The 21,288-nt window shown below is 43.7% G+C and overlaps 1 protein-coding gene across 1 annotated transcript in view; it reads right to left on the bottom strand.

Annotated features, from left to right (window-relative positions):
* The window catches only part of LOC142665292 (NACHT, LRR and PYD domains-containing protein 12-like), a 102,638-nt gene extending 99,004 nt beyond the window's left edge, over positions 1–3,634 (bottom strand). The window contains exons 1-2 of the mRNA XM_075844942.1: positions 3,574–3,634; positions 2,077–2,118 (exon numbers count right to left, since the gene is read on the bottom strand). Of these exons, the coding sequence (XP_075701057.1) occupies positions 2,077–2,098 (22 nt within the window). The 5' untranslated portion in view covers positions 2,099–2,118; positions 3,574–3,634. The remainder of the gene's footprint in view (positions 1–2,076; positions 2,119–3,573) is intronic.
* Positions 3,635–21,288: the final 17,654 nt, after the last annotated feature.

Raw genomic sequence — 21,288 nt, 5'->3', positions numbered from 1 at the left:
CGTTTCAATGGTGGCTAGATAAAAATCTATACCGAATTGGACACTTTTGTGATAGACTAGGCGTAAAACCCTGTCATTTTTACCAGTCCATCCACCACATGCCGGACTGAGATTTTTCACTTTCACCAGATTCACCATTTTATGTCCTCATTTAAGCCTACTCCGGTTCTGCAGAATACTTCAGTGTTTGAGAATTTGTTTGAATAATTCTAGTGGTCATCATCTCTTGTCTAATATTTACTCATTTTTGGTTTCTCCATGGGACAAACTGTCATATATGTCTATGTGGGAGAGGGACTTACACTCATTCTTTACTGTAAGGGAATGGCAGGATATGGCAGAACGTACTGCGAAAATTTCCATTAACGCTTCGCTGGTCGAAGCCAATTATAAAGTATTATTTTGATAGTACTTAGTTCCCTCTAGACTGGCCAAGATGTTCCCTCCTTCCTCATCTTCTTACTACAGACACTGTGTATGAGTGGGAGACCGAATATATGGTGGGGTTGTCCGAGGGTGCGCCGGTTTTGGCGACGAATCTTTAATATATATTCTATAACTCACATTAACTTGAAATTGTCTCTGTCACAGGCGTTACTTAATGAGACCGTCCCTGGATTATCTAAAGCCGCTCATAAATTTGTATCATCTCTTATTCTGGCAGCCAAAATTGCTATAGCTACATCCTGGAAAAGTCCTGTGATTCCTCTTCATCTGGTTAAGACTAAACTGAATTGGATCATGGTCAATGACCGTTTACACGGTGTGGTCTCAGATAAGGAGGAACTCTTCCTTCCAGTTTGGCAGCCATGGGCCAGATACCTCGGGACGATCTCTTAGGTCCATTTTGCCTATAGGACACTTGACCCTGATTCTCCGTCCTTTTCCCCTCTCTCTCTCCCTCCCTTTTATTTCTTCCTTATTGATATTTTTTTTTGTTTTGACATGTGGCAATATATGAAATATATTTGTCTGTTATGATTCGATTTACTGGGAATGCCCCCGACTGCTATTTGCATTGCTTGATATACGGTTTACCTTTTCTTGTAAACCTTCGATAAACATTATTGAAACACAAAGCTGACAATATATTTCTCTGTTACCCTGCGCTCTGGTCACTGCGATAATCCATGGTCCAGTACAGTCAGAACTAGAAGGGCAAGTTCACACTTGGCGTAAATACTGCAGATTTTACGCAATGCATTTCATTGCGGAAAATCCGCAGCATAATACAGTAGCAGCAGAGAGGATGAGATTTGAACAAACCTCCTCCACACGCTGCGTAAATAAGTGGAAAAAAACATCCAGAAATTGACATGCGGTGCATTTTAAAAAAAAAAATCTGCAGCATTTCAATTGTATTTGCGTAATCGCTGGCTTTTTTTTGCGGGTTTCCCCATTAAATTCAATGAGGAAATAAAACCTGCAACAAGTAGCAGATGTTGCTATTTTTGCAGCGGAAAAGTTACAAATCCGCCGCAAAAATCGCAACTCAGAAGAGAAAAAATAATCTTATACTTACCCAGAATTCTGTGCTTCTCCATCCAGGCCGACCTCCTGGCATGACGTTTCCCCCATGTGACTGCTGCAGCCATTCACAGGCTGCAGCGGTCACATGGGATGAAACGTCATCCCAGGAGACCAGTCTGCAGGACGACAGAGGGTAAGTATGCCCATTTTGTTCCCTCCTTCTGTTTTGCGCAGTGGACATTCTGGCCAAAAACTGCACCACAATTGGTGGGTTTTTTCTGGCAGGAATTCCCTGTAGCCGCCAGGGCGGATGCTTTGTGTACCTTTACGCAGCGTATCCGCCTTGTGTGAACTTGCCCAAATAATAATTCCTGGCTGCTTTGGCTAATTCCAGGAGTTTCTTCTCTTTGTGGAAGAAATGAAGGATCCGGTTTCCGGTCACATACAGATGTATTTACTGCTTTCATTACAGCGCCATTTCCCATTCCATCTATTCCTTATCAGGACATTGGGATGATTGAGAATTGTACAAATGTTGTAGGATTATTTACCACATACAGGAATAAGATTGTTGTAAGAAGGAAGAAGAGGAGGAGGAATTCTTACCATCATCGATACATTCCCTCATTCCTGAGCCTGGGACGATCCCTGCAAGATGAAAATCTTTTATTACATAAGAAGCAAAAATATAATTCTCTCTAACCCCTTAAACAGCAGATTTTTTTCTTGCCACAATCCCAGTAATATTTTTATAACTCATGTCGCATTTATGACACATATAGACTGTAGATAGTCACTCTGTGGCCCCTGGCAGCCTCCTCCATCTTTGTACTTCCCCTTCTGGGGAGATGTGTATTGGGCTTCATTCACATCTTCATCAGGGCTCCGATCATGGGTTCCGGGAGACCTTTCCGTCAGGGGAACCCATGAACGGAAACCATAGGTTTCCGTTCGCATCACCATAGATTTCAATGGTAGCGCATCCGTTGCAAATGGTTTCCGTTTGTTACCATGATGTAATGTTTCCGTTTTTTTGACGGAATAGCGCGGTTGACTACACTTTCCGCATTTTTTGTGAAAGAAAAAATTGAAAAACCGCAGCTCATGTAAATATACCAGAAGGGAGAAAATGATTGAGGATCCCACCATTAATCTAATATCTGTCCCCTTATAAATGTGCCCGGGTGGAGGTGTGGGAGAATGGCGTCACTTTTTACCAACTGGGTGTTGTGAAGAGAAGTGTATGACGCTGACCAATCAGTGACCAATCAGCGTCATACACTTCTCATAGCTCCAGTGTGATTGTGCAGTGAAAGAAGCCGGGCTGGAACAATGAGAAGTGTATGACGCTGATTGGTCACCGTCATACACTTCTCTTCACAACACCCAGTTGGTAAAGAGTTAAAAAACGCCCAGTTGTCTATTAAACTCATTAGCATAAATCTAAAATTGCTCTAAACTTGCTCAAAAATGATCATTTTTCAAAATAAAAACCACTGTTATCTACATTACAGCGCCGATCTGATTACGTAGGAGACCGGGCACTTATCTGGTGACGGAGCCTCTTTAAGCAGTGGTTATACAGCCTCTCCCCTTCTATTTCCTCACACCGAGGATTTCAACTTCCCTCCAGCCCTGGATTTGTTTTTTCCTTTTTATGCCTGTTTTGTGCTACTGCAGTTTTTTTTGCTGCTATTAGAAAATGATACATAAATTGATAAAAAAAAACAAAAAACTTGAGACGGTTGAGTACGGATGTCACAATTGGCATTTTTTTTCTATTTAAACAGTCTACCCACATGCTCCTGACAATGGCTGTTTGGCATTCGGGTATTACAAAGTGTCCTCCTGGGGCGCTGTATCTAAGCGTTATTTTATGTTTATTTCATCTAATGTGTGGTGTGGGGGCCCATATCTAATGTACAACCGGGGGCCCCAGATCATATTAATCCACCACTGGCTGTAGTTCTATAACCGCAGCTCGTCCTGTCTGTAGTGTCTTTATGATGTTATTTATCTCATTGTCCTCAATAGTTTGTGACCCCCTCATATCACTGAGCAGTGTCATAAAAGCAAAGCATAAAATAGAGATTAATGTTTTACCTGAAAGTCGTAGACATACAAGATCTCCGGAGAAGAGAAACGGCCGAGTGCAAAAAGGGGAGGAAGCCCTACAAGTTACTTTCACTTTTACTTCTTCGTGTTTTTAACCCCATAAGGTATGAGTAATATCAGATTTTCTTTCTTCCCGATAATATCTGTATAGTTCTCTTATAGATTTTTGTCTGCAGCCTCTCACCGGATCTTTACTCCCCTCCTGACCACCACCGACTATTTTCACTACAGAAACGCGACCGTATGAACCATCGTGAAACCGCAGCGTTGGACGTCCAGATGGAAGGTATAACCGGACACCTGAGCGTTTATTCACACGTCGCGGTCATGTTGCAGAGAGGAGGCAGAATCAGTTTTTAACCCCTTGCTCTTTGTTATCATACACGGCACTAAATACGGAATCTGTAAAGTATATCATTCTACATCACTTAATACCGCACGTATTTTGGGCCTGAATTACAAGATTTTTGTGATTTAATAATTTAATGCTCATGCTGGCTGATAACTTTGGGTGGAACTTTTTTTGCATGCTATTAAAGTAATTTTTGCATCCTTTTTTTTTTCGGCACAGGTAGGGCTATTTTTGGCACCGGTAGGGCTATTTTTGGCACAGGTAGGACTATTTTTGGCATAGGTAGGACTATTTTTGGCATAGGTAGGACTATTTTTGGCACCGGTAGGGCTATTTTTGGCACAGGTAGGACTATTTTTGGCATAGGTAGGACTATTTTCGGCATCAGTAGGGCTATTTTCGGCACAGGTAGGGCTATTTTTGGCACAGGTAGGGCTATTTTTGGCACCGGTAGGGCTATTTTCGGCACAGGTAGGGCTATTTTTGGCACAGGTAGGGCTATTTTTGGCACAGGTAGGGCTATTTTTGGCACAGGTAGGACTATTTTCGGCACAGGTAGGACTATTTTCGGCACCGGTAGGGCTATTTTCGGCACCGGTAGGGCTATTTTCGGCACCGGTAGGGCTATTTTTGGCACAGGTAGGGCTATTTTTGGCACAGGTAGGGCTATTTTCTGCACCGGTAGGGCTATTTTTGGCACAGGTAGGGCTATTTTTGGCACAGGTAGGGCTATTTTTGGCACAGGTAGGGCTATTTTTGGCACAGGTAGGGCTATTTTTGGCACAGGTAGGGCTATTTTTGGCACAGGTAGGGCTATTTTTGGCACAGGCAGGGCTATTTTTGGCACAGGTAGGACTATTTTTGGCACAGGTAGGGCTATTTTCGGCACAGGTAGGGCTATTTTTGGCACAGGTAGGGCTATTTTTGGCACAGGTAGGACTATTTTTGGCACAGGTAGGACTACTTTTGGCACAGGTAGGACTATTTCTGGCACAGGTAGGACTATTTTTGGCACAGGTAGGGCTATTTTTGGCACAGGTAGGGCTATTTTCGGCACAGGTAGGACTATTTTTGGCACAGGTAGGACTACTTTTGGCACAGGTAGGGCTATTTTTGGTACAGGTAGGACTATTTTTGGCACAGGCAGGGCTATTTTTGGCACAGGTAGGACTATTTTTGGCACAGGTAGGGCTATTTTCGGCACAGGTAGGGCTATTTTTGGCACAGGTAGGGCTATTTTTGGCACAGGTAGGACTATTTTTGGCACAGGTAGGACTACTTTTGGCACAGGTAGGACTATTTCTGGCACAGGTAGGACTATTTTTGGCACAGGTAGGGCTATTTTTGGCACAGGTAGGGCTATTTTCGGCACAGGTAGGACTATTTTTGGCACAGGTAGGACTACTTTTGGCACAGGTAGGGCTATTTTTGGTACAGGTAGGACTATTTTTGGCACAGGTAGGGCTATTTTTGGCACAGGTAGGACTACTTTTGGCACAGGTAGGGCTATTTTTGGCACAGGTAGGGCTATTTTTGGCACAGGTAGGGCTATTTTTGGCACAGGCAGGGCTATTTTTGGCACAGGCAGGGCTATTTTTGGCACAGGTAGGACTATTTTTGGCACAGGTAGGGCTATTTTTGGCACAGGTAGGGCTATTTTTGGCACAGGTAGGGCTATTTTCGGCACAGGTAGGGCTATTTTTGGTACAGGTAGGACTATTTTTGGCACAGGTAGGGCTATTTTTGGCACAGGTAGGACTATTTTTGGCACAGGTAGGGCAATTTTCTATTTATCATTTCACACACATTTTTTTCTTTCATAATTGAGTATTTAGTGTGTGACAAAGAATAAATAAAATTTTTCAAGCTTAACCCCTTCCCGATGTATGACGTATACTTAGGTCATAGCCGGGCAGGCGAAATATGGCCATGTCCGCTCCATAAACTGCGGATGTCGGCTGTATAATACAGCCAACAATTCAATGTAGCGAGCAGGATCCCGCATGTTTAACCCCAAAGATGCCACGGTCAATAGCGACCGCGGCATCTAATCCGTGAGAAAGAGGGAGGCAACTCCCTCTGACAGCCGAACCCCCCTCTGCACGATGGGTGTGCTGATGGTAAGTATGGCAGCCTAGGGGCCTAATGAAGGACACCAGGTCAGCCATCTTTGTACTCCTATTAAACTCTGCCTCATCTTGTGCAATACATTAGTATTGAAGTACATCATGCAAGTGATTCAACGATCGTTGGTTCAAGTCCCCTAGTGGGACAAATAAAAATTTTAAAAAAAGTCAAATAAAGTTGTTTTTTTAATGTACAAAAAAAATATAAAATATTAAAAGTAAAAAAAAAATGTTTCCCCATTTTCTCTCTAAAGCATTGTAAAACAAATGAAAACATGACTGGTATCGACGCATCTGTAAAAGTCTAAACTATTACAATATAACATCATTTAACCTGCAAGTTGAATAAATAAAAATTACAGCTCGTCCCGCAAAAAAAAATAATAAGCCCTCTTACTGCTCAATCAATGGAAAAATAAAGTTATAGTTCTCAGAATATGGCGACACAAAATAAATTGGAATTTCAACAATCCTTTTTTTTCCTTGTATTTTTTTTAAGGTTTCTTTTGATATATAACAGTAGTTGAACCAATAAGTTAGGGTGAGGTCTTGGAGCTTTATTAGTTTAATACTTTTAAGGCTCAGTTCACACAAAGTTTTTTGCCGCTGATTTTGACACAGAAACTGTGTCTGAATCGGTGCCCAAAAATGGACAACATTTTGTTCTTTCTTGCCGTGGTTCCGCCTCTGATCTCCCATTGAAATCAATGGGAGGCAGAAAAAGTGTTTTTCGCTGTGCTTTTTCCTGCGGTGCTCAATGGCCGTGGGCGAAAAACGCCTGAAAATCTGCGGTGAGAAAGAGTAAGCAGGTCAAAATCAATAAAGCTTTCATACTCCTTATCCACGACCTGCTCCAACTGTTTTCTCCGCTACTTATATTGATGGTTTTGTTTTACATCATTTGTCTCGTCTTTCCCACTATTTGTCATTTTGAGTATAAATCTGTAACTTCATATTTTAGGTTAAACCATGTTTGATAAAGAGACCTAAGTAACATAGGTTTTACGCAAAAATCTGTGCACCGCAGGGAATTCCGGCCAAAAAACCGCACCGAATTGTGGTGCCGTTTTCTGGCCGAAATGTCCGTTGCGGAGAACTGTACAGAAAAAAAAAAAAAGGATACTTACCATGGCAACGCGTCCCTTCGATGTCCTGACGCTCTGCAGCCCTGGGATGACTTCATCCCATGTGACCACTGCAGCGGTCACATGGGATGAAACGTCATCCTAGGAGGCCGGCCTGGTTTAAGAAACACAGACTTCTAGGGCCCATAGACTTCTATTGGCCACGGGTACCTTCCCGTTTGCTTACGGGAAGGTGCTCGGGCCGTTGAAAAATATAGAAGATGTCCTATTTCAGGCCGTAATAACGGCACGGGCAGCCCATAGAAGTCTATGGGGCTCCCGTAATTACGGGAGCATTGCTAAGCGACGTCAGGGGATAGTCACTGTCCAGGGTGCTGAAAGAGTTAAACGATCAGTGCGGGATAGAGAGAAGGGGCTGCACCTATCGGCAGTAACTCTTTCAGCACCCTGGACAGTGAGTACCATGCGCGGCGCTCACAAAAAACTGCAAAAAAAAAAGTGAATACTTACCTAGAACTCCCTGCTTCTTCCTCCAGTCCATGTGACCGCTACTGCAGTCACATGGACTGCCGTAGCCAATCACCGGCTGCAGCAGTCACATGGACTGCCGCGTCATCCAGGGAGGTCGGACTGGATGTCAAACGCGGGACGCGTCACCAAGCCAACGCCCGGGGTATGAACTTCTTTTACTTACAATCACTGCGTTCCACTGCGGTAACTCTGCCCTAAAGGGCTGCCCCTTCTCTCTATCCAGCACTGATAGAGAGAAGGGGCTGCCGATTAGTGCAGTGCAGTTTTGCAGAGAAAACAGGTCCGTAAATACGGGTGGAATACGGGTGACAAATGACCCGTATTTACAGACAGGAAAAAATACGTTCGTGTGCACGGGGTCTTAGAGGTTCTTATTAACATGTATAAATATATGTGTGGTCAATACAGAGAACTAGCACATGATCTGTTACTTCCAAGGACTCTACAAAGGACCAGGGGACATTCACTCCATGTGGAAGATGCTTCAGAGATCAATATAGGAAAGGGTTCTTTACAGTAAGGGTATGTTCACACGGCCTATTTACGGACGTAATTCGGGCGTTTTTGCCCCGAATTACGTCCGAAAATAGCGCCTCAATAGCGCTGACAAACATCTGCCCATTGAAAGCAATGGGCAGACGTTTGTCTGTTCACACGAGGCGTATATTTACGCGCCGCTGTCAAATGACGGCGCGTAACTAGACGCCCGCGTCAAAGAAGTGACCTGTCACTTCTTTGGCCGTAATTGGAGCCGCTATTCATTGACTCCAATGAATTGCAGCGCTAATTACGGCCGTAATTGACGCGGCGTTCAAGCGCCTGCACATGCCGGTACGGCTGAAATTACGGGGATGTTTTCAGGCTGAAACATCCCCGTAATTTCAGCCGTTACGGACCCCCGCCGTGTGAACATACCCTAAGGGTATGTTCACACGTACACGTCCGATACGCCTTTAACTACGGAGCTGTTTTCAGGAGAAAACAGCTCCGGAATTTCAGACGTAATGGCATGTGCAGGCGTTTTTCGCAGCGTCCATTACGGACGTAATTGGAGCGGTTTTTCTATGGAATCAATGGAAAACGGCTCCAATTACGTCCCAAGAAGTGACAGGCACTTCTTTGACGCGGGCGTCTTTTTTACGTGCTGTCTTTTGACAGCGTTGCGTAAAAAAAATGACCGTCGGCACAGAACATCGTAAAGCCCATCCAAATGAATGGGCAGATGTTTGCCGGCGCATTGGAGCCGTATTTTCGGACATAATTCGAGGTTAAAACGCCCGAATTACGTCCGTAAATAGGGTGTGTGAACCCAGCCTTAGAGTAGTCAAACTATGGAATGCCTGACCCCAAGAGGTAGTGATGGCAGAGAACATGTCAGAATTTAAAATAGGGCTAGATGAATATTTACTGATGAATGGCATGACTAATATAGCAATGAAAAAGTGTAAATGATTGAGAGGCTGTAATTGATGGACCGGTGTATTTTTTTCAAACCTATGTAACCATGAAATACTGTGACGGGATAACGCCGCCATAACGTAACTGAAAAATATCATAATACAGTGACCGTACCCTGACTGGATAACGCCGCCGTACCCTGACTGGATAACGCCGCCGTACCCTAGAGGTAGATGCATACACTGGCCTCATATCACAGGACACCTGGCCCAGCTTTATCTGCCCTGCCAAGGGCTCACGGGGGTCAGAAACAGATCACGCCGCCGAAATGTATCGTCAGGGCTGCATTTTATATATATAAAATACTATTTTTCATTGAAACATTTATTGTACATTTTCTATTTATCACCTTTTTACATTTTATTTTGTTTTTATTTTTTTCCTTTATTTTATAGCAGGAAATCAAACCGGAAGACTCCGGGGAACCATTTGTTTTGTATGGTCATAAGTAATAACAGAAGAGCAGGAGACAAACAGGAGAACTGGAAATGTGAAGGGAAGCAGTGACCAAAATGAAGGAAAAGGGGAACAAAGCACAGGAAGGTGGAGCCGGGCACAGGACCACTCTTGGTAGGTTGTCTGCGTCATTGAAGCCAACAACCCCCTTCCCCTTGTTCAGACACTCACCGAGTAATAATGGAGGCTGGTGGACCCGCGGTAGTGTGACAGGATTCCCTCCCACTCCTGTCACACACGGGGCCGGGGAGTAACTGCCGCTGAGTCCCGCATACACGACGTCTCACTGCATTTTCATTTTAGCGGCTGAACTCCGCATTATACTGGGTCCGGTCACTGACGCCTCAGTACTAGCGCGGGGAATGTGAATCGTGTGAGGGAGATGGACAACATGAGCAGCGGGAAAGTACAGTACAGAGGAGGCGGGAGAAGCGAAGCTGCGGGAGAAGAGATGCGCGGGAATACAGAGGAGGCGGGAGAAGCGAAGCTGCGGGAGAAGCGATGCGCGGGAATACAGAGGAGGTGGGAAAAGCGAAGCGCGGGAAATACAGAGGCCGGGAAAAGCGAAGCGCGGGAAATACAGAGGAGGCGGGAGCAGCAGAGCGCGGGAAATACAGGAGGCGGGAGGTACTGTGGAGGCGGGAAAAGCGAAGCGCGGGAAAAACAGGAGGCGGGAAAAGCAGAGGACGGGAAATACAGAGGAGGCGGAAGGTACTGTGGAGGGGGGATGAAGTTGATCGCGGGAGGTACAGAGGAGGAGAGGGAAATAAGGTGCTTCCAGTTGCAGAACATGAGCAACATAAGGGTATGTGCACACGATAACTGCATTTACGTCTGAAATTACGGAGCTGTTTTCAGGAGAAAACAGCTCCGTCATTTCAGACGTAATTGCTCGCACTCGCGTTTTGCGAGGCGTCATTGACGGCCGTAATTTGGAGCTGTTCTTCATTGGATTCAATGAAAAACAGCTCAAATTACGTCCAAAGACGTGTCCTGCATGTCTTTGCCGAGGCTGTTATTTTACGCGCCGTCTTTTGACAGCGACGCATAAAAAGACAGGTTGTCTGCACAGCACGTCGGCAAAAGCATTGAAATGAATGGGCAGATGTTTGCCGACGTATTGGAGCCATATTTTCAGGCGTAAATCGAGGCATAATACGCCTCGTTTACGCCTGAAAATAGGTTGTGTGAACCCAGCCTAAGAGATGGGAGGTACAGAGGACATGGGAGAACGGCGCAGGAGATACAGACTGGTGGGACGAATAAGGGACCATTGTTCTCCCAAACCCATTGTTAAAGGTGTTGTCCACTACCGGACAACTGATGACCTATCCACCGGGTGGGACATCAGTATGTGATCTGTGGGGGTCCGACACCCGGACCCTCCACCGTTAAGTCGCTCCGGCTGCTCTGGGGACGTACATGCCGGAAGCAGTTGGTTGCGGCCGAGCTGCAGATAGGAGCAGAGTTGCAGTTCTGCGCACGGCCACTATGCAATGTACGGAGCCAACTGCTTCCGGTTCCATACATAGCATAATGTGCAATAACATCCGCGGGCAACCGAAGCAGCTGTATGGTTCGGGTGTCAGACCAGCACTGAGGATATACTGATGACCTATCCGTTGTGCGGTAGTGGACAAACCCTTTCAAATTACATCCAATTCGGAGAACTAGGGTGAAGCGGGGCCCAGAACCGGTCCCTCACACCCAATTGTATCCTTAGGACGTGGATAAAACTGATTAGTCTAGCACTGCCTGGCAAGGAACGGGAACTATCAGTTCCATGTCTCGCCATTCGGCACTTAACGACCGGCGTTTAGTGTTTTTAGGTCGGCCGTTTGGGGTAGTTCTTCTAAATCGCAGCCTTTTCACGTCGGCACTTCAGAAGAACTTTTCCTGCATCGAGCAGGGATCTCCTGAAACCCGTGCTGTTGCTAACAGCCCCGGGCTTCAGGGCAAAGATCGGAGACCGCTAGCAGTTAAATAAAAGTTAAATAAAGTTTGACATAAACGAACAAAGGTCCCAAGTAAAAAAAGTTAAAAACGCACTTTTTCCATTTGCAAAATACTTTATTATGAAAAAAAGTTACTCATATTTGGGATCGCCGCGTCCGTAACCAGCCCAACTATAAAACGATTACATTATTTAACCCGCATGGTGAACGCCGTAAAAATAAAATAAAAAACAATGCCAGAATTGCTGTTTTCTGTTCATCCTACCTTCAAAAGAATTTGATAGAAAGTGATCAAAAAGTTACCTTTACTCCAAAATAGTACCTATAAAAACTACAAGTCGACCTGTAAAAAAAAAAAGCCCTCATAACAGCTGCATTGGTCGAAAAATAAAAAAATATGGCAACACAAAAAAAGTGTTTTTACTGTTAAAATTAGGTAAACATAAAAAACCTATATAAATATGGTATCGCGGCAATCGCAAGGACTCGCTGAATAAAGTTATTTACACCACACGGTAAACTGCGTAAAATTAAGACGGAAAAAGGAATGGCAACGTTTTTTTTCCAGTACCCCACTAAAAAAGTTAATAGATAAATTATATGTACCCCGAAATGGTGCTATAAAATTACAACTTGTCCCGCAAAATAAAGGGGTGCAATCTACAGGGGGCTCTCTGAGTGGCACGAGCTACAGGGGGGCTCTATGAGTGGCACGAGCTACGGGGGGCTCTCTGAGTGGCACGAGCTACAGGGGGCTCCCTGAGTGGCACGAGCTACAGGGGGCTCCCTGAGTGGCACGAGCTACGGGGGGCTCTATGAGTGGCACAATCTACAGTTGGCTCTATTGAACACTATCTGCAGGTAGCTCTGACTGGTGCTATCTACAGGGGCACTGTGTGTGGTGTTTTACTCTACAATGTTTGACACCATTTTATTCATGGGCACAGTGTATGGCACTATTATATTCAGGGGCACAGTGTATAGTGCTATTATATTCAGGGGCACAGTCAGTGTATAGTGCTATTATATTCAGGGGCACAGTGTATAGTGCTATTATATTCAGGGGCACAGTCAGTGTATAGTGCTATTATATTCAGGGGCATAGCGTGTGGTTCCATGAGAATTTTATCTTCGTTTATAGGTGCGGAAATGTTAGTAAAGTGAGATCTAAGCGGCATACTCTGTAGAAATGGTTTGTGGCCAGGAGACGTCGTCATGGAGGTCTGGACCGGATGGAGAAGAAGAAGTCAAAGAGAAAGACTCCAATCTGAGAAGACATCACCTGTGAGTCACTAAATGTTTATTCTCCCTATGACTGATCAGTACTGTGATAACTGTATGATCTGCAGCGAGATGATGGATGGTAGCGTTCTTTTTTGTGAAATATCAACTCCCAGCATATCCTTACCATTGTTCACGCCATACCGAGAGCTGTGGTTTTATGACGTACAAATTTATTTAGCAGGGGTTAAAGGGGTTTTCTGGAAATGGGGTCACTTGAATAGGATCACACATGATGTCCGCTGAGGCCCCGTATCGAACAGTATCCCACGTGATAGGATTACGCATCACGCATTGTGACAAACTGTTCTTGCTTACCTCTTCCCTACTGGCAGCATCGTTTTTGACCCTGATGGGATTAGGTGTTCACCTCAGAGTCAGCTCTGTTACATTACCTGTTTTGCCTCAGCTATGGGTCGAAATCACACGGCCGTGTACGGTCTATGATATACAGACTGTATATCGGCTATATTTCCCAGACCGACCAGGGAGCTGGGCTCCTAGCATCAGATATCTGAGATGCTAGGAGTCCCTGCCTCCCTGCGGGAATACTGTCCCGAACTGAAAACATGATTACAGTACAGGACAGTATTTCCACGGAAAGGCAGGGATTCTTTGGCATCATAGATAACTGTGATGCTGGGAGTCCGGCTCCCTGTACTGGTCTGTCCGGGAAATACAGCCGACATATGGTCCGTATATCACGGAACGAAAAGAGCCGTGTGAATCTGACCATAGTCGGGTGCATTACACAACCACACCTTGCAGCTGCTAAACGGCTATTAACCCCTCCTGTGCTGGGCTCTTGTGCTTTGCAACTTCTTGCTATTTCATTGCTTCTGCCGGTTCCGACTCTGGCTATTCCTGAACCCTGTTCCTGGCATCTCCTGGTTCCATGTCTGGTGTCTATACCTGGTTGCTGTTGTGGGTGTCTCCTGGTTTCGTCTGATGTCCGCTTCATCTCTGGTGTTTGCCACGTCTGGGCCTGTTGGCCCTTCTACTTGTTTATGGTCTGTCCGGTTACCCCATTACCTGTTTCTTCATCACTGTCCTTGTGTTGTTGTTACTGCCGCCCAAGGATCCACTACCCAAGTTAAAAAATTACGTTGCTACATACTGAAATCTGCTTATCTGTTTCTGTATCCGGTCTTGTTCATAAAGCATCGTTACAGTATCCTCAGGCCATGGATCGAAGTGACGCTACGCAGGTTGTTCTAACTATGGAAGATCAAAATCTGGTGTTTCTACTACTTGTAGGGCTGTGTACTCGCTTAAATGCATGCCTCGATGACTTATCAACTGTCTTGTCAAGTTTCTGTATCTGCTCTGTCTGAACAGTCTCCTAAAGTTGCAATGTCTACGCCAGAGATTTCTCCAGTTCTTCTCCATGGTAATTCAAAGATCTGTGAAGCTTCTGCACTTGCTCCGCACATTGAACAGCCTTGTGAAGTTTCTGCACTCACACCTGCTGTTTCTGACTTGTCTCCAGGACTTCATGTGTTTGCAGAGATTTCCTCAGTTTCTCCTTAGGGTATGTTCACACGGCGGGGGTCCGTAACGGCTGAAATTACGGACATGTTTCAGCCTGAAAACATCCCCGTAATTTCAGCCGTACCGGCATGTGCAGGCGCTTGAACGCCGCGTCAATTACGGCCGTAATTAGCGCTGCTATTCATTGGAGTCAATGAATAGCGGCTCCAATTACGGCCAAAGAAGTGACAGGTCACTTCTTCTACGCGGGCGTCTATTTACGCGCCGTCATTTGACAGCGGCGTGTAAATATACGCCTCGTGTGAACAGACAAACGTCTGCCCATTGCTTTCAATGGGCAGATGTTTGTCAGCGCTATTGAGGCGCTATTTTCAGACGTAATTCGGGGCAAAAACGCCCGAATTACGTCCGTAAATAGGCCGTGTGAACATACCCTTAGGCTGGGTTCACATGACCATGTTCGGTCCGTAAAGGACGGAACGTATTTCGGCCTCAAGTCCCGGACCGAACACAGTGCAGGGAGCCGGGCTCCTAGCATCATAGTTATGTACGACGCTAGGAGTCCCGGCCTCGCTGCAGGACAACTGTCCCGTACTGTAATCATGTTTTCAGTACAGGACAGTAGTTCCACAGAGATGATGCTAGGAGCCCGGCTCCCTGCACTGTGTTCGGTCCGGGACTTGCGACCGAAATACGTTCCGTACATTACGAACGTAACATGTTCGTGTGAACCCAGCCTTATGGTGTTTCCAAGTCCTGTGAATTTTCTGCTCCCATTGCATTTGCACTTTCTTGCCAAGTTTCTGTGCCCGCTTTAATTCTCCCCGAATTGTTTAGTAAAGTCATCTAGTCCTGCTTCTTGCCCTCCCATTCTGCAGCAGTCGTTGACGACCCCATGTCTTGCCAAGTGGATGTCCGCTTCAAGAAATATGCCCAGAATAAGAGGCATTCTCATCATTTTTCTGCCTGACTGCCGTCTTCGGTGTCCCACCGGCTTCTTCATCTTCTGTTCCACCCGTTTCTGAGCCCAAATGGGGATTCTAGCTCTGAGACCTGTTTGCCAGTCCCAAAGGGAATCTGCTTGCCAAGTTCCATGTTTTTTTCTGTTCCTATGCTGGAAGGCCAGTCCTGCTCCTCTGTCTGATTCTTGTCTGAAAAATCCTGCTCAAGGTGAATCTTCATGCCAAGTTTTGTTTGCTTTCATGGTGCCATCTGCTTCTGTTGTGCCTATGCAGGTGGGTCTGTCCTGTTCCTCTGAGGCATCTGATTCCAGCCCGGAAAACCTTGGCCCTGCAGAACCTGTCAAGTCTCATCCGGTCACTTCTGCTTCTATGGTGTCACTTACTCCTGAAGATACTATGCACTCATGTCCTGTCTTCTCTAGTCCTGTCTTCTCTAGTCCTGAAAGTGACACCCGTGACCCTCCTCTGATGAAGAATTTTTTCAATTGTAGTTCCAGACCTTCTCTGAGGGGACGAATTTGGAGGGGCCCTGGCAGCACTGTTTTTCACCTTGATAGCATTGAGCGTTTATTTCAAAGTCAGCTCTGCTACATTACCTGTTTTTCCTCAGCTATAATTAGGTGCTGTGCACAACCCCTGCCTGCAGCAGTAAAGCCGTCATTAACCCCTCCTGTGCTCTACTCTTGTGCCTTGCAAATAGCTGTCTCCTTGGAGGCTTCTCCTGGTCCTGACTGGCTACTCCTGGTTCCATGTCTAGCGCCTATGCCTGGTCGCTGCTCTGGGGGTCTCCTGGTTTTGTCTGAATTCAGCTTCATTTCTGCCACTCCAGTGTTTGCCACGTCTGGGCGTGTTGGCCCTTCTGTTTGTTTATGGACTGTCCAGTTACCCCATTACCTGTTTCTGCATCCCAGTCCTGTATGGAGCTGCCTGGTCCCACAGCCTCCTCAGTCCTGCAGCCTATGAGATGCTGAAAAAGGGACCCTGCAGGCGTAACGTGGCGTGTAGCCTAGTGAAAGGTGGAGCAGGGAGCTTAAAGTTCACTAGATATTCAATGAAATACGACTTCTATATCAGCGAGGAATACAGGGTATAACTTGTGGTCAATGTGACATGAGATGTATTTACTATGGGATTTACCTGCCACGCGTCAAAATTGTGCTAAAATTTTGGTGCAAAAAAACTGGCGTAAACCGAGAGGTGGTATAAGGAAAAGTGTCTAGATAGATGTGCCAAGTTTATTATACAACGTGCACCACTTTGATCAATTTGGCACATCTTCTGACTACCTTGTCTAAGTTTGGATTCACACGCAGCGTTTTTAGGAAAAACGCCACATTTTTAGTGCCGTTTCGGGCGTCTTTTTAGCGGCAAAAGAGGCTACAGCCAGATTTTAGCTTAAAGTCAATGGGAAACCAAACCAGTTTCAAGGCTCTATTCACACTTTCACTACAAGACTTTTGGGATTTCTATTAGGCATGATACGACACTAGTGTGAACAGAGCCCTCACCTCTACTTACAAGATATTTAATTTCTTCAGTGTCCGGCTCGGCTACTTTTAAGCTCTACTCCATTAGGACGCAGCAATAATCCATGACTCCAGCTTAGTCACATCTATTCGAGCGTGGGAGAGTCTGAAATACTTTTTCTGTCTCAGAGGCTTGCGCTGTCTTTCCTTCATGCTTTACACTGCTGCTGTTTTTCTAGGGCACAGCTTTAGTCTGTAATCGAAATCCTGTCTCATGAACCCAAAACTGCTTTACTTCAATGTATGTTATATCCGACTATCAGGGGTATTTCTTTTTCCTATGGGTTTGGGAGTACCAGAGTTTATATATACAGCACATTTTATCAATATCACATCTTATCAGCACAACATTTATGTGTTAAAAAAAAGGAAACAAAATCACACAATTTATAAATTCTTAAATTCTAGCCAACGTAAAAAAATATCTGTCTTGTCATAGTGATTGGCACAACGTTATGTATCGGGATTCAGGCCACGACCTACAAGTCGCGGGAATGTTCATTGTCAAAAAAATTTGGGGGAAAAAAGTAGCCGGACTCTTTCACCAAGAGCTGGGGTGATGATGGTGCAGTCGGACCCGGGATTTGGTGTCTGAGGGTGCAAGGGCCCCTGTGCCACACAAGAAGAACCCAGGATTATAAATGGCTAACGTTGCATTGGGGCCCAGGGGCTTCAAGTTGCCCCTCTGGCCAAGAGGTTCGTCCATTGAGGCCTTGTTCGTGTCCATGGAGGTGGAGGACCCCACCTGAAGTTGTTCCGTTTACTTATGGGCAGTGTGAACTTGCGCAGGACTCCACCTCCGGCATCGCAACGTTGGCAAAATAGAGAGTGGATCCAAGAAAGGGAAGGAGGTGGCGCCAAGTCCAGGCTATTGTGGCCCTGTGTGGTGGCCGTAACCAGGAAACTATGGGGCCCCTTCTCCTATATGGACTTTTATACTTCTATACAAATGAAGATATTACATAGTTACACGTTCTTAGATACACGGATCCCACGTGAGATGAAAATGATCATGTGTAGGACAAAGTTCACCAGAGAATAGAAGAACTCAGACGATGAAACCTTCTCGAGACTGTGCTGGCACCATTACCGGTACTCCCCCGACCCTCTGGATACTATATGGATTATATTTGGGGTTTTGCGCTGGCACAATGAAGATTGGTTCAGGAGTTGGGACAGGGCTCTCAAACTTGGGTTTGGAGACTTCACTGCTAGAAAAAGATGGAGCTAAAGGTTCCTCTCTTGGCGCCGCATTGTAGACCCGCCGAAGAGAGTAGCTGATGTTGTGCGCTCGGTAGCCAGCGGCGGTCCGGACACTGCTGGCGCGGCTATTGCTGTTACTTGGAGGAGCCACCACATCCTCTCTATAGACGGGAAGAAGAAACGGAGATCAGACAACTGGTTTTTCACAATATTAGATGACAACACTAGGAGAATTGATATACCTATTATTTTCATAAATCCTCTCGGACCATTCTCTAGCAGCATTAGGGACAGGGATTTGAATCCAACCCGGGCCGAAATGCTTTAGTAAGGTTACTTGACTTCCCCTTACTGTATAGTCAATGTATACTGTACTGTATACTGTATATAGACTGTATAGTTTAAATATTTTTGCTTTCCCAAAATCCACTTTAGGGTATGTTCACACGTAGTCAACCAAAACGTCTGAAAATCCAGAGCTGTTTTCAAGGGAAAACAGACCCTGCTTTTCAGACTTTTTTTACCAACTCGCATTTTTCGCGGCGTTTTCCGCGCCGTTTTCCGCGCCGTTTTTTACGTCCGTTTTTGGAGCTGTTTTCATTGGAGTCTATGAGAAAACAGCTCCAAAAACGTCTGAAAGAAGTGTCCTGCACTTCTTTTGACGAGGCTGTATTTTTACGAGTCGTTGTTTGACAGCTGTCAAACGACGACGCGTAAATAACAGGTCGTCTGCACAGTACGTCGGCAAACCCATTCAAATGAATGGGCAGATGTTTGCCGACGTATTGGAGCCGTATTTTCAGACGTAAAAGGAGGCATAATACGCCTCGTATACGTCTGAAATTTGGCCGTGTGAACATACCCTTACAAAAAGACTACCTGCCAGGAAGTGTCGCATTACGTAAATTAAAATCCACTTTCTATAGAGTAATGTGGGCTTAGCTTGTTACTACTTGGATCAGTAGTCAGTATAGTTAGCAGTACAATAGTGCCATCTTGTAGCCAAAGACAAATTTATCACCTGATGTCGTTAGCTAGCTCTTTCTCGTAGCGCCTCTTGTTGCAGCAGCAGATCAGACACCATATAAGGAGGAGGAGCAGAAGCAGGAGGAATATAGCGCCAAACACCGCCCCAACGATTATCCCTGTACGGTTACCTGACCCGGAGTAGAGACATGTCCATAGTCCGTTATAAAATAAACTATAGGAGCAAATCTAGATACAGATAAATGTGCAAGCTCATTGGAATAGTGACTTTACTAATATGCTTTTTGAAATGTAATAAATTACTACATAATACTGCCCCTATATAAATGAGTATGACTTTTATAATAACGCCCCCTATGTACAAGAATATAACTACTATAATACTGCTCCTATATACAAGAATATAACTACTATAATACTGCTCCTATATACAAGAATATAACTACTATAATACTGGTCCTATATACAAGAATATAACTACTATAATACTGCCCCCTATATACAAGAATATAACTACTATAATACTGCCCCTATATACAAGAATATAACTACTATAATACTGCTCCTATATACAAGAATATAACTACTATAATACTGCCACCTATATACAAGAATATAACTACTATAATACTGCTCCCTATATACAAGAATATAGCTACTATAATACTGCCCCCTATATACAAGAATATAACTACTATAATACTGCTCCTATATACAAGAATATAGCTACTATAATACTGCCCCTATATACAAGAATATAAATACTATAATACTGCTCCCTATATACAAGAATATAACTACTATAATACTGCCCCCTATATACAAGAATATAATTACTATAATACTGTCCCTATATAAAAGAATATAACTACTATAATACTGCTCCTATATACAAGAATATAACTACTATAATACTGCCTCTATATACCAGAATATAACTACTATAATACTGCCGCCTATATACAAGAATATAACTACTATAATACTGCTCCTATACACAAGAATATAACTACTATAATACTGCCCCCTATATACAAGAATATAACTACTATAATACTGCCCCCTATATACAAGAATATAACTACTATAATAATGCTCCTATATACAAGAATATAACTACTATAATACTGCCTCCTATATACAAGAATATAACCACTATAATACTGCCCCCTATAGACAAGAATATAACTACTATAATACTGCCCCCTATATACAAGAATATAACTACTATAATACTGCTCCTATATACAAGAATATAACTACTATAATACTTCCCACTATATACAAGAATAGAACTACTATAATACTGCTCCTATATACAAGAATATAACTACTATAATACTGCTCCTATATACAAGAATATAACTACTATAATACTGCCCACTATATACAAGAACATAACTACTATAATACTGCCTCTATATACAAGAATATAACTACTATAATACTGCTCCCTATATACAAGAATATAATTACTATAATACTGCCCCCATATACAAGAATATAACTACTATAATACTGCCCTCTATATACAAGAATATAATGACTATAATACTGCCCCCTATATACAAGAATATAACTACTATAATACTGCCCCTATATACAAGAATATAACTACTATAATACTGCCCCCTATATACAAGAATATAACTACTATAATACTGCCTCTATATACAAGAATATAACTACTATAATACTGCCTCTATATACAAGAATATAACTACTATAATACTGCTCCCTATATACAAGAATATAATTACTATAATACTGCCCCCATATACAAGAATATAACTACTATAATACTGCCCTCTATATACAAGAATATAATTACTATAATACTGCCCCCTATATACAAGAATATAACTACTATAATACTGCCCCTATATACAAGAATATATCTACTATAATACTGTACCCTATATACAAGAATATAACTACTATAATACTTCCCCTATATACAAGAATATAACTACTATAATACTGCCCCTATATACAAGAATATAACTACTATAATACTGCCCCTATATACAAGAATATAACTACTATAATACTGCTCCAATATACAAGAATATAACTACTATAATACTACCTCCTATATACAAGAATATAACTACGATAATACTGCCCCCTATATACAAGAATATAACTACTATAATACTGCTCCTATATACAAGAATATAACTTCTATAATACTGCCCCTTATATACAAGAATATAACTACTATAATACTGCTCCCTATATACAAGAATATAACTACTATAATACTGCTCCTATATACAAGAATATAACT

This window comes from Rhinoderma darwinii, chromosome 12, assembly GCF_050947455.1.
Source record: "Rhinoderma darwinii isolate aRhiDar2 chromosome 12, aRhiDar2.hap1, whole genome shotgun sequence".
In the NCBI taxonomy this organism is placed as follows: Eukaryota; Metazoa; Chordata; class Amphibia; order Anura; family Rhinodermatidae; genus Rhinoderma; species Rhinoderma darwinii.
The sequence above is the reverse complement of the archived record's forward strand: the minus strand, read 5'-3'. Positions and strand labels throughout refer to the sequence as shown.